Source organism: Pogoniulus pusillus, chromosome Z (genome assembly GCF_015220805.1).
Source record: "Pogoniulus pusillus isolate bPogPus1 chromosome Z, bPogPus1.pri, whole genome shotgun sequence".
NCBI classification, from domain to species: domain Eukaryota; kingdom Metazoa; phylum Chordata; class Aves; order Piciformes; family Lybiidae; genus Pogoniulus; species Pogoniulus pusillus.
Genome location: NC_087309.1, coordinates 116,543,339 through 116,557,572, shown reverse-complemented (window position 1 = coordinate 116,557,572; position 14,234 = coordinate 116,543,339). Strand labels below are relative to the sequence as shown.

General features: G+C 42.3%; 1 protein-coding gene across 1 annotated transcript in view; it reads right to left on the bottom strand.

The window, feature by feature from the left end:
• FER (FER tyrosine kinase) overlaps nucleotides 1–14,234 on the bottom strand; it is a 162,433-nt gene that overhangs the window by 133,613 nt on the left and 14,586 nt on the right. Inside the window, exons 2-3 of the mRNA XM_064139965.1 lie at nucleotides 13,594–13,688; nucleotides 3,950–4,207 (exon numbers count right to left, since the gene is read on the bottom strand). Of these exons, the coding sequence (XP_063996035.1) occupies nucleotides 3,950–4,156 (207 nt within the window). The 5' untranslated portion in view covers nucleotides 4,157–4,207; nucleotides 13,594–13,688. The remainder of the gene's footprint in view (nucleotides 1–3,949; nucleotides 4,208–13,593; nucleotides 13,689–14,234) is intronic.

Here is a 14,234-nt window from a genome sequence, read left to right as displayed (position 1 = left end):
CTTCAGTGCTGTTCTAGTACTTATGAACATCAATTAAAACTTTACAAGCCTTCCTGGGACACATCCCTAGCACCTCTGACATCCCTTGCCTTTTGTTCTCCTGCTTCCCAGTCACAGTCTATTCAAGCCGACTTCTCTGCCCTTGTCTAAATAACTCACAGTAACATCCATTTGAGTGGTTACTGTTTAAGAGGATGTAATTTGTTAGCTGCTTCATGTAACTGACAATGTCAGAGTCAGGTCATCAGTATCACAGCACAGGGTGCCAAGAGGTTGAGACACACAAGCAGTTACTTGTCTGAAATTGTAACCCCGTATCTTTTCTGTACCCTTACTTCAGTAACTTCCTTGGCAATCCAGTCAGCCAGCCAGCTTTCAGGACTCCCTAATACGCTGTTTATGGCTGTGAATTTTGATTAAGAACTGTAAGATCATCAGGGAGACTATCACAGATGTGAACACAGAATCAAAATTCAGTTCAAATAGAGATCCCTGTCACACTTCATTGATGGCAACAGTACTGAATTCCAGCGAGGTAACTCACTGACACTGCATGTTACACTCTATCTAAAGTCTCAGAATGGCTGCACACCATACAATTCTCAGCTTTTGAAGGCAGCTAGCATGCCAGTTCTGCTAGCATGTATCTTACTTATCTTAATCCACCTTAGATCATCAAAACTTAGAAAAATTGTTTGATAGCTCTGAGATTTCCTTGTATCTGAGATGTAAACAAACAGACATAGTATTTCCACCTCTACATGACAATCATAGAACCAACCAGGTTGGCAGAGACCTTCAAAATCATCCAGGACAACCTAGCACCCAGCCCTGGCCAATCAACCAGACCATGGCACTAAGTGCCTCATCCAGGCTCCTCTGGAACACCTCCAGGCACAGCGATTCCACCACCTCCCTGGGCAGCCCATTCCAATGGCAAATCACTCTCTTTGGCAAGAACTTCCTCCTAACATCCAGCCTGAACCTCCCCAGTGATGTTATATAAACTGGAATCAAGAGAAGTAAACAAAAGACAGTCAACTCCTGTGAACATTACATCATCTTTAACATTTCCTTTAGATTGTAAACATCCCACAGACAAACAGCTATCTCAGACTGCTTAAAATGTGGTGTTGTAAAAGGTCATTGCCTAAAGCTTCCTCAGCTACAGTTGAAAACTGTTCCACTTATCCACTACAAAGCATTTCCCAGATGACATTAGAAGCCATACTTCAGAGCTGCATAGGACAAAAACATCATTAAACATCTGTACAAGATGAGAGTGGATCTTGTGGCTATAGAGAAGTTCATGAGAACACTCTCATTAGTGTAAATGTAGTCAGAATTCTCAATTTTCTATACAACCTATTTATTACTGATGGCACAAGTACTGTCAACCTAGAAAAATCACACTAAAGGCATTTTTCAACAGGGTTAAGGACTGTGAAGAAATACTCAACTTACAATTCACCAAAAGAACCTGAGTAAGTCAGAAAAAAAACAGTGAAATCCTTGCTTTACATTAAAAACAAACACCAAAAAAAGCATGTTCTCCTGCTCTTTACATTCCTCTTTCCATACTGAGAAAACATCAGTTAGGCAACATTTCTGTGCATGATACAATTGTACTTTATTAGCCTTTCCTATTATAACATAACAATGTCAAAAGCTACACTTGAGAAACAGCTTCAGACTTTGAGATAGGAGACTGAAACGCAGCTGGGTAGGAATAGAAAAGGCAAAGCATTTCCTTTCACAGAAAATAACTACAGTCTGTCAAAAGCAATAAAATATAACATTGTTAGGCTTAACAGCACTTTTTTTCACATGTACACATACAGAAAAGAGCTGTTGGAACACACTTAAAAATACTACTTTTCTAGCATTAGCTTTGCTATGCCTTCCAGCAAGTTTGTTGCCTCAGCATAAAAAAAAAAAATAAAGGATAGCCTTTCCAAAAGACTGTTTCTCTCAAATTATTCACCTCTTCTTCACACTTCACAACAAAGAAAAAAACCAAATACAAAAGATTAGACAGCTTGCTTTTATGCTTCATAATGCTAAACATTTAATAGAGAAGTATTTTAGATCTTAGGAGATGTAATAATTTAGATTTATGTTTCATAATATTTGGGTCACACTTTGATTCTGTGGGATGTCAGGAAGAGAGGAACAAGTACCATGAAATAGAACAATAAACTAGAATAAAATGAGTAATCAGTAGTTTAGACACTTTAGCTGCCAAAACCAGTAAAATAATGTGTTACTACTAAACTTTAAAAGCAAAGGGGACAGTAAAACGTCAAAGCAAGCCCACACAAAATACATCTCAGTAGCATGTGAATAGTTTGGCTGTTACACAAAGATGTGGATATCAGGGATGGAGCAGCTCCCTAAGAGAAAATAAAAAGAGCAACGATTAAAAGAACAAAAATAATCCTGAAAGAATAACTTGAGTGGCTGTGACTAAAACAAGACTTCAAAATGTGACACACATGACTCTTCAACCCAAAAAGAACACAACTTCAGTCAGATTTGCAGTCTTTTAAACTGTTTGCTCACACAAGTGCCCATGTCCCAGAAGCAAATCACAAACCACCTGGCATTTGAGTTGGCTATATGAAGGTTAAAGGCTGCTTATATATTACAACACTAAGTAATCCAATGCCAATAGTTCTAGCCCTAATTTGCTGTTTCGTCACCAAACAACCGCAAGCTAGCACATAAGGGCAACTCTAGTGATGCAGTCATAGCAAGATCAGTCAGTGACCAGTAATTCTGCACAAAATTTTGGGATGCAACAGTAGAAAATGTGAAGAAAATACCTGACTTCTGGCAATTTTAGGTTGGTGACAATGCTTTGATGTCTACTCTCTTAAAAAGCAAAATCCGTGACTGTGTATAAGAGATGTAGCTTGGGTGAAAAGCATTTCAAGCATACCACCAAAACACACATGAAAAAAAGGGTGGTGTGCCACTTTACAAAACAAGAATTACTGGGAGGGAAGGTAAGAAACAAAAGCATTTGTTACAGATAAACAGTGTGCAGTGCTACTTGTGAAGCAGGCTAGCTGTGGCAGCACAGCCTTCAAGCTACACACACCTCCACAGGCACAGAACGGTCACACTTCTGATGCTGTGCCATAGCCAGCACTCAAGCAGCCAGCCCACAAGCCCACAACTGCTTTGTCTAAAATTGAACATGGCTTGAAAAGGGTGGTCGACCTGCAGAGAGGAGATCAGGATTCATGCCACAGTGGAGGGACTGTCACCACTGATACAACAGAAGGGCCAAGAACTTAATAAATCATTAACACAGAACAGTTTTCTCTAGTCAGGAAGGGATCCAAGTCAGAAGCGAAGCTTTAAAACAAGAAAAATAGTGAGGCTTGCTCCATTGGTACCTTTACTGGACTTGCTCTAAATCTTGGTAATTTCAGGGAACTTATTAAAAGCCTTAACTTACACAGTTATTTTAAATTGCTTACAAAAATCACTTTACAATGACGACAAATATCCTGAATTAATGCTCTGGTTTCACAAACCACAGTGCAGCATCTGTAACAGCTGGAATGCTGGGGCTTTGCCTCAGTTTCCTGACATTTTTCTACTTCTGTCCCAAAGTATACATAAACAATTGTTACAATTAAACTGTCTTAAAAGAAAAAAACTTATTACAACATACTTGGTTTTCAAAACCCTAGACAAATTAGCAGGCTCAGCCCAGGAACCTAAAATACTGAATTCCAGAATTTCAGATTGATTCTAGTTTGTTTATTTTCAAAGCAAGTCTGGAGCTCTGAATGCTGCATATTCTACTAAAGAACTAAAAGGAGACCATTTTAAATACTCCCTTAAGAAGCTGAATGAACAGAAATCAAACTATAAGACACAAAAACAACACTGCTGTTCCAAAACACATGCCAAATTCAAAATACTTTGATCTTACCTTGGACACATTGCTGATATAATCCAATTGACAAGTGCTCTCTTTATCTACTTGATTGCAAAGATTCTGTAAAGTGGAGGCATACTCCTTATCACTTTTCACTCGCATCACCATAAATTTCTTCACTGTCTCCAGCAGTCGTAGTTCCCAGTCTTGCAGTTTCAATAAAGCATCATGAGAATACTTCAGGTCACCTCCAAACCCCATTTTTAAGGCACTATATACCACACAGGGGAAAATACAGGTTCTTCACCACATCTGAAAGCAGAACAAGAATCATGAGATGTGTATCAAAAGTAAAACTTTGAGTGTGACCAAGAACAACTATTAACATCTAAAATAACCACATACATAAGCTGCCCCAACAGAAACTGAAAGTCAGAGCACTTTTTTGAACACCCATCTAAGCTCCAAGATGAGATGACAAGTCTAGAATTATCTTCCAGTTTCCATCAGTGAAATCTACCTTCCTGAGTGTGCTAGTTTGAAGCAAGCTGGAATGTTTTGGTAACAGAACTAGATAACGGGCAGTGAAATGAAAAACAATTGTGTCTACTTCTCTCACAGTCACGCTGAGAACTTTGGGAAGAAGAAAGACTTTTTCTCCATTTTGTTTCTCACTCTTGCTTTTGCCTTAGACCTGGTCACATCTCATTAACCCTGCTCCTACTAACCTTGCTCCCTAACCTCTTGGCTGCACCTCTCTTCTTCCTGAGAACTGGGGTAAGGTTGAGAGGGACGGGGGGAGGTGTTGGGGTGGTTTGAGAGCCCCTCCTGGGAACTTAGGTTTCTGGGAGGGGAGTTGTGCTTTTGTATTGTTTATCCTTTGTATATTTCTGTATATAACTGTATATAACTGTATATATTGTAAATAGCTGCTTGTAAATTCTGCTAGCTGTAAATAAATTGCTTCATCTATATTCCCAGGGTCCATCTGAGTTAGCTGGGGCAAATACAAAGTGTGGGAGGGGCGGGGTAAACCCCAAACCATCACACTGAGTTAAACTGGACTTCAGAGGAAACACATAAAAGCATCTGAGAGATATTGAAGACCAATCCACAAACAGAGTCAGGATAGGCTAACTGACAGTATTTCCAGACAAAAAATGACAACTACACTGACCCACTCCTGGTGACCCAAAACAATTGTTTCTGGTGTTTACTGTCCCATGAGCACAGAAAAATCTGAATAAATCATCAGCTCTGTGAGAAATTGATAGCTAGCTGGAAGTTTGTTTGCTCCTAAATACTGTGCTTGCAGGCCATTAAACTTGCAGATTTAGCTTCCCCAAAATCAGACAATATCTGAAACTACATTCCCTATGCAATCCTCCATTGTTCCCCCAGGACCCACATTAGGACAGTCACACGATTTTCGCCTTAGGCAGTCCAGTCTTGCTGTGCCAAAAGGGCATGATTTGATAAAGAAGTAAGAAATGCTGCCTTGTGAAGTCCTGGAACAAAACTGCAGGTCAAAGATACTTGTTTCAGCTAGCTCTAAGATGCCTGCATCTGATACTCACAGACCTGCAGTCGTATCATGACAGACATGAATTCACACACATGAGCAATTTCCACAGACTTGCAGACTTTTGTCTGCACAGTGACAAAAGCTGAATGCTCTTTTCTGCACATACACCAAAAGAACCTGTTCTTACACCAACCAGTTTCAAACTGGGTAGATAAATTTACATAAATGGCAAATATAGGACTGGATGACAGTGCAGACACAGTCTGTGTACTGCCTATTCACTAATTCTTCCACTTCAGCCAAGTCATAGAATGAACCAGGTTGGAAGAGACCTCCAAGATCATCCAGTCCAACCTAGCACCCAGCCCTGGCCAGTCAACCAGATCATGGCACTAAGTGCCTCATCCAGGCTTTGCTTGAACACCTCCAGGGGTGGGCTCTCCACCACCTCCCTGGGCAGCCCATTCCAATGCCAATCACTCTCTCTGCCAACAACTTCCTCTAACAACTTGAGACTGTGTCCCCTGTTCTGTTGCTGGTTGCCTGGCAGAAGAGACCAACCCCCACCTGGCTACAGCCTCCCATCAGGTAGTTGTAGACAGCAATGAGATCACCCCTGAGGAGGCTCTTTTCCAGGCTTCTGGAGAAGTCATCACTCTCTTGAACATAGAAGAACCAATTTCTTCATAAGCTTTAAATTGTCATTCAAATTAGCAGACTGTTTTACAAATATCAACAGATTTAATTTCCTAAACAGCCCACGGGGTAAAGATGGAATAATAACCTTATTTTACACTGAGATCTGAGATGCATAAACTAATGTCATAGAATCAACCAGGTTGGAAGAGACCTTGAAGATCATTCAGGCCAACCTAGCACCCAGCCCTAGCCAGTCAACCAGATCATGGCACTAAGTGCCTCATCCAGACTTTTCTGGAACACCTCCAGGGACGGTGCCTCCACCACCTGGGCAGCCCATTCCAATGCCAATCACTCTTTCTTTGTCAAGAACTTCCTCCTAACATGCAGCCTGTACTTCCCCCAGCACAGCTTGAGACTGTGTCCCCGTGTTCTATCACTGGTTGCCTGGGAGAAGAGATCAACCCCCACCTGGCTACAACAACATATGTCACCACAGTACTGGTGAACACTGGTACTATGCTTAAGTACAGACTTTTCAGAGTGCCCAGCAGTTTTAGCACATTAAGCGTCCAATTACCAGACAAAATTTCAGAAGACTTTGCAAATCAGAACCTAGAAAGATCTCCAGAATACCTTATTCCCATACCCATTCCTCTCTTCCTGCAGTTCCCTGCCCCATTAGCTCTTCCAGTAAGTTACAAAAACAAGCTTCATCCACTACATGTTTATTCTCAGAACATGAATCATGCTATATAATAAACAAAGATGCTATAAAGGAAATAAGGATAGTGCTGCAATACTGTGCATCTGGACAATACAGACAAGTGAAGGCTGTATGAGTAACTGTCAACCTGTCACATATGCTCCTGAATTTGAAGCTGTGTATTTTAAGTCAGAATTCTTGCTGAAGGATAGGACCTCAGCTGTAAACAGTGACAGTAAATAACTTACCCTGGCTCTACCTATCTAGGATAGACACTGACATTATTGGTTGTATTAATGGTAACATTTTCACAGTTAAAACTCAGAGAACAGCCCTGCAAACTGCTAATACTTTAGTAAGAGAGCACCTACTTACTAACACAGCTGGACTCACGTTTACTTTTTTACACTGGTTAGATCCAGATCTGCTTTTTGTGTTAAAGAAAAGCAGTCCAAACCCCAGGTTTCCTGAAGCAATTTTGGTCAAAGAACCTCAAAGAATGGTTCAAGACTACAAAAACCTGTTTCACAGCAGGAAGTGACTTTTTATGATATAACTCACATTCCAACTTTCCACCAACTACCTGTTTGGGATGAAAACCTTCATTTAGATGCAAGTAGTGAAATCTGTATAATCAGTGACAGATTTGTGACAAATGCAAGTGCAAACAGTCTGATTCAAACATCATTCACCTATATTCCAACATAACCATTTTTATTGGGCAGATATGCAGTCAGTCAAGCTGTTCACATACCTAAAGAAGGTCTTTGATGATTACGTCTACAGTTTGGTAATTTACTGGCCCTGAGATCCTTGAAACTGATTAAAACTGTATACAGTGGTGTGAGGGTAGAAAAATCTCTCCTCATTAGAATTCTTCACACTTTACTGAAGAACTTGCTTGATGTTTAAGGAAGAAAGGGTATTTTCCAAAGCTTTCAGATTATTTGCTGAACAAAGACGAAAAAGGGGCAGGCCTACTGCTAAAGAAGCAGAGTCCAACTCTAGGTTTCCTGAAGCACTCTCAGGCATAGAAACTTATAAAAATCAATCATTTAATAGAATGGTACAGTAGCAGGCTCACTTGACCTGGATGACTCTGGAGATGGACCTCAAGCAAAGAAATCTCCAAGCACTGATATCCTTACAGACTATGCATCTGACCTTCACGCAACCTTGATGAGCCTTCCATATGCCCTTTGGCCGAATTGTGATTCTGACCTGAGATCTTCTGACACTTCCTGACACCTTGCTGGGCTGTTTCACTGTCTCCAGGTAGGCCATTATGTTGTAGCTGCTGTTGACACTTGTACCCTCCTTATCTTCTACTTTGTGCTGGCTCCCTTGCTTGAACAGATACAAATTTGGCGTAAGTTCAGCAGTCTTGGTGAAAGTTGACAGGTTGTGGTCTAAAGCTTCACTAAATCCAGCTAGTCAGACTGTGTAACTAAAGTGAACAGCAAACAAAAATCACACATTTTACATTATCTAAATACCCTAACACTTTAGCTATGAGAAAATAAAGTATATTTATTTCCTTACATTCCAAGTTTAGAAGAGATAAAAACTGAATCTCAGGAAGTTTCGCCTTGTGCTATGAGTAAAACACTGACTTGCTTGTTTTTACTCTAACCTCTGTATTTTACTAAAAGGCAGGAAAACAAGAGATAGAGAAAACATTTTCAGCACCTGATATCTCAGCCTGCTTCTCCTGATTCACTGTGAAAACATAAGATTACCAAAAATCAATAAAACAGAAGATTCAACAGCTTCTAACTCCTGCTAAGCCTCCCTAAGTAATAATTAAGATTTTTTTTTTTCTGATTGCACTATTAGAATGCCTGGGTACACAGAAAAAAGTCTGCACACACAATGGACTCCAATAATTGTTGTACATTGTCCCATTCACCATGACAGAAACAGCACAGGAAAAATTTGGCCTCTTGCACCTGTGTCAAATTCTAATCCAATAAGAGTAGCAAGTGTCAAGTCCCAGAGCTGATGACAGTTGCATCCACAGGGCTCGAAATTCAGATGGACAGCAGTGACAAGTGGTGTCCCTTAGGGGTTTATACTAGAACCCATGCTGTTTAATAAGATTCATCAATGCTACAGACAGTGGGACCAAGTGCACCATCAGCACGTTTGCAGATGACACCAAGCTGAGTGGTGCTGTTGATACACCAGTGGGACGGTAGGTCATCCAGAGGGACCTGGACAAGCTGGAGGGCTGGGCCCAGGTAAACTTCATGAGGTTCAAAAAGAGCAAGTACAGGGTTCTACACCTGGGCAGGAACAATCCTCACTATCAATACAGAACGGGGGATGAGGTGATAGAAAGCAACACTGTGGAAAAAGATTTGAGGGTGCTGATGAATGAGAAACTGGACATGAGCAGACAGTGTGCACCTGCAGCCCAGAAGACAAACCACATCCTGGGCTGCACCAAAAGCAGTGTTGCAAGCAGATGCAGAGAGGTGGTTCTGCCACTTTGCTCTGGTGAGACCTCCCCTGCAGTACTGCATCCAGTTCTGGAGCCCTCAGTATAGGAAGGACATGGACTGGATGGAATGGGTCCAGGGGAGGGCCACAAAAATGATCAGGGAGTTGCAGCACCTCTGCTGTGAGGACAGGCTGAGGGAGTTGGGCTTGTTCAGCCTGAAGAAGAGAAGGCTCCAGGGAGACATAATAGCAGCCTTCAAGTACCTTAACAAGGCCTAGATGAAGGTTGAGAGAGACTGTTTACAAAGGTCTGTAGTGACAGGATGAGAAGCAATGACTTCAAACTAGAGAAATGCAAATACAGATTGGATGTTAGGAACAAGTTATTTACTATGAGGGTGGTGGAACACTGGAACAGGTGTCAGTGGGAACCAGGGAGGTGGTTGAGGCCCCTTCCGTGGAAACATTCAAGGTGAAGCTCTGATCAACCTGGTCTACTTGAGGCTGTCCCTGCTGACCGTGGAGGGCTATTGGGAGGTCCCTTCCATCCCAGACCATTGTATGATCCCCTATTGTGTAAGGCAGCCTTTCTATGACTATCTCCTAAGTTAACAAAATCTCCAATTGAGACATTCTACAAAACTCCTATACCATGGAAGTGGGGAGTTAAATATAGAAGACCTCAACCACTTTACTGTTGATAAGCTAAACATCAACATTACTCATTAAAACCACTTTTCATTTTTTCAGACTTCTAATCAACTAAAAACAGTACAGATCACACAGTCACATGCTTAAAGGTACAACTGAAAGAACTACCAAAGACATGGACAGACACGTTCTATGCAACCTCTTCTTAAAAATCACATGTGCATTTCAAAAGGCCAGTGTTCAAAAAGACTTTCTGACACAGACAGGTATTTTTCCAAGTTTGGTGTCTCCCTGCCCAGTGTACACAGATGAGCTAAGAGCTGTCCTGCTGGAGAAGACCAAAAGAACAGAATATTTCCGTTGGAAGTGACCTACAATAATCATCTGGGCACAGTGATCAGCAGTGTCTCCAACCATAGAATCATCCAGGTTGGAAGAGACCTCCAAGATCATCCAGCCCAACCTAGCACCCAGCCCTAGCCAGTCAATCAGACTATGGCACTAAGTGCCTCATCCAGGCTTTTCTGGAACACCTCCAGGGATGGTGCCTCCACCACCTCCCTGGGCAGCCCATTCCAACGCCAATCACTCTCTCTGACAACAACTTCCTCCTAACATCCAGCCTATACTTCCCCTGGCACAACTTGAGGCTATGTCCCCTTGTTCTATTGCTGGTTGTCTGGGAGAAAAGACTAACCCACACCTGTGTGTTAGCTGAATTAATTCTTTTGACTTGTTATAAGTTATGCATATTATTTCTAGCAGTCTTTTTGTTTTTAATGCTAGCATCATTGCCACTGGAATGGGCTGCCCAGGGAGGTCATTCTGCCCCTGTACTCTGCACTGCTTAGACCACACCTTGAGTACTGTGTTCAGTTCTGGGCCCCCCAGTTTAAAAGGGACATTGAGATGCTTGAGCGTGTCCAGAGAAGGGTGACGAGGCTGGGGAGAGGCCTTGAGCACAGCCCTACGAGGAGAGGCTGAGGGAGCTGGGATTGGTTAGCCTGGAGAAGAGGAGGCTCAGGGGTGACCTTATTGCTGTCTACAGCTACCTGAGGGGTGGTTGTGGCCAGGAGGAGGTTGATCTCTTCTCTCAGGTGGCCAGCACCAGAACGAGAGGACAGCCTCAGGCTGTGCCAGGGGAGATTTAGGCTGGAGGTGAGGAGAAAGTTCTTCACTGAGAGAGTCATTGGACACTGGAATGGGCTGCCCGGGGAGGTGGTGGAGTCGCCGTCCCTGGAGCTGTTCAAGGCAGGACTGGACATGGCACTTGGTGCCATGGTCTGGCCTTGAGCTCTGTGGTAAAGGGTTGGACTTGATGATCTGTGAGGTCTCTTCCAACCCTGATGATACTGTGATACTGTGATCCCTGGAGGTGTTCAAAAAAAGCCTGGATGAGGCACTTAGTGCCATTGTCTGGTTGACTGGCTAGGGCTGGGTGCTAGGTTGGACTGGATGATCTTGGAGGTCTCTTCCAACCTGGTTGTCTCTGTGATTCTAGCGAATCAATATTTGATAGGCTTCAAACAGTTAAAATATGTCTCAGAGCCAAGTCCAAGTTAGACTCAGTTTCATTTTAGAATCACTCTCAAAATAACAAATGACAGGAAGTGAACACTCAACACATTTAAAATTAAACTGTGAATGACCAACCAGATCTTGAACAGCTGTAAATTTAAAAACGAGTTACAGAAGTCCTGTCTTGACCTCCACAGCAGTGCACATTCCAAATGAACCAATGCTAAATTTTGTCAGCATGACAGTGAGAAACTTCAGTGACAGTCACACAACTCTAATGTTGTTCTCAGTAAATATTCCAGTATTAGTAGATGTCCTGGATTCCAGCAACAGATCTGAAGAAACATTTACTATAAGGGTTGCAATCTGTTTCTGACACACAAAAATGGCCAAACTGTGTCAGATCAAAGGTCCTGTGTGTCTGACAATGATCAAAATCAAATGAGCAGGGAAGAACTGAGCACATACATAGCAATACTTTCCCAGGATACTCTCTCACCATTTTAACAACTGGTATCTTCTGTGACGCATGGCCATGAAATATATGATGGATTCACATGCATCACTTGGAACTTGTAATTTCCTAATACCAGTGATAAGGTAGGAAACTGATAAACTACAAACCAGAGGCACATCTGAGCCCCACTTTACTGTTCTGAATTGAAGTACAGCACACATCTGGACCTCCCCAGGAAGAGGAATATGGAACAGACACCCTACACCGAGAGAGCATAACTCTCACTCTTGATATGCTACCAAATCTCTCACTCCTAAATCTGCATGGCAGCCAAATCACTTAGGATGTCTTATATTTTGATGACTCCTTCTAGAGACTTTAACATCACAAAATCAGAAAAGGAAGAGAGCTTCAGGAGGTAATTTCTCAAAATTAAGCCTAGCATATGGATTTCAAAGCAGTTTTGTAACAGGCGATCTTAAGACAACCCATCTCGATTTCTTAGTCATATTACATTATAACTATTAAATAAATCAATCTTAGCCCTCCATCCACACTTGAAATACAAATCAGACTGTGAAACAACTGACATTTCCTCTAGTGTAAGATCTACACTTGGAATATACAAGACAATGAAACATAAAGCATATGCTTTTCTTGCACTACCCACATATTTAGAGTATTTTATGTATATATATATATATATATATGCATTTGATGCAAAATGTATGGAGCATGAACTAGCTTAATTAATGATTTCACACAGCTAGTGCCATCAATAGACATCCAAAATGGTAACCAGAAAGCCACCATGACTGCCTCAAAACTGGTCATTGAACCAACCAGGTTGGAAGAGACCTCCAAGATCATCCAGTCCAACCTAGCACCCAGACCTATCCAATCAACCAGACCATGGCACTAAGTGCCTCATCCAGGCTTTGCTTGAACACCTCCAGGGATGGCCACTCCACCACCTCCCTGGGCAGCCCATTCCAACGCCAATCACTCTCTCTCTGGCAACAACTTCATCCTAACATCCAGCTTAGACCTACCCTGGCACAACTTGAGGCTGTGTCCCCTTCTTCTGGTGCTGCTTGCCTAGCAGAAGAGACCAACCCCCACCTGGCTACAGCCTCCCTTCAGGAAGTCGTAGACAGCAATGAGGTCTGCCCTGAGCCTCTTCTTCTCCAGGCTGCACACCCCCAGCTCCCTCAGCCTCTCCTCATAGGGTTTGTGTTCCAGGCCCCTCACCAGCTTTGTTGCCCTTCTCTGGACATGTTCCAGCACCTCAACATCTCTCTTGAATTGAGGGGCCCAGAACTGGATACAGTACTCAAGGTGTGGCCTGACCAGTGCCAAGCACAGGGGAAGAATAACCTCCCTTGTCCTGCTGGCCACACTGCTCCTGATGCAGCCCAGGATGTCATTGGCTCTCTTGGCCACCTGGGCACACTGCTGCCTCATCTTTAGCTACTATCTGCCAGTACCCCCAGGTCCCTTTCCTCCTGGCTGCTTTCCAGCCACTCAGTCCCCAGCCTGTGGCGCTGCTTGGGGTTGTTGCGGCCAAAGTGCAGAACCCTGCACTTGGCCTTATTCAATCTCATCCCATTGGCCTCTGCCCACCCATCCAGCCTGTCCAGCCCCCTCTGCAGGGCTCTCCTACCTTCCAACAGATCAACACCTGGTCTGAATTATTAATCTCCTGAAGGCAAAACAGGCAGCTGATTTTCAAGTAAGCTCTTCTTAAAACAATCTCTCACCTTAAAAAGCTTTCCTCAAGAAATGATCCTAAGTATACTTCTCTTTATGCCAGCAGCTGTCACCTTCTGAAATAGGCTTTTATTTTCTGGGGGCTCTGCAAAAGAAAAACAGATTTAAATTATTCTTATTTTTTTTAATATTCCAGTGTTTGAAAATACATTGCAAAACTTAAACTTAGTGGCTTGCACTTTCAGATTATTTCCAGAATAGAGATACTTTGATAAATGAGACAGAATTCAAGAAAGCCAAAAGAGCACATCCATCAAGACAAATTTCTTGTATGCCTCTAATTACTACAGCATCTACTAGGAAGTCAAAACATCAAGAGAACTGCGGCAACAGAATTTCCAGATGTAACTCATGACTACAATCTAAGTGAACCAAACCACAACAGAATCTTCGAGGATTTACATTAAGAAAAGAGCATGTAAAGTATAAAAAACAGGAAGAAACAGGTTTTCCATATAGCTATGAATGCAAGGATTTGTGTATAACTGCATAGGGACTAACATTAAATGTTTACTCATTATCTCAGAATCACAGAATTAACCAGGATGGAAAAGACCTCTGAGATCATTGAGCCCAACCTATCACCTAACCTCTGTAATCAACTAAACCATGGCACTAAGTGCCTCATCCA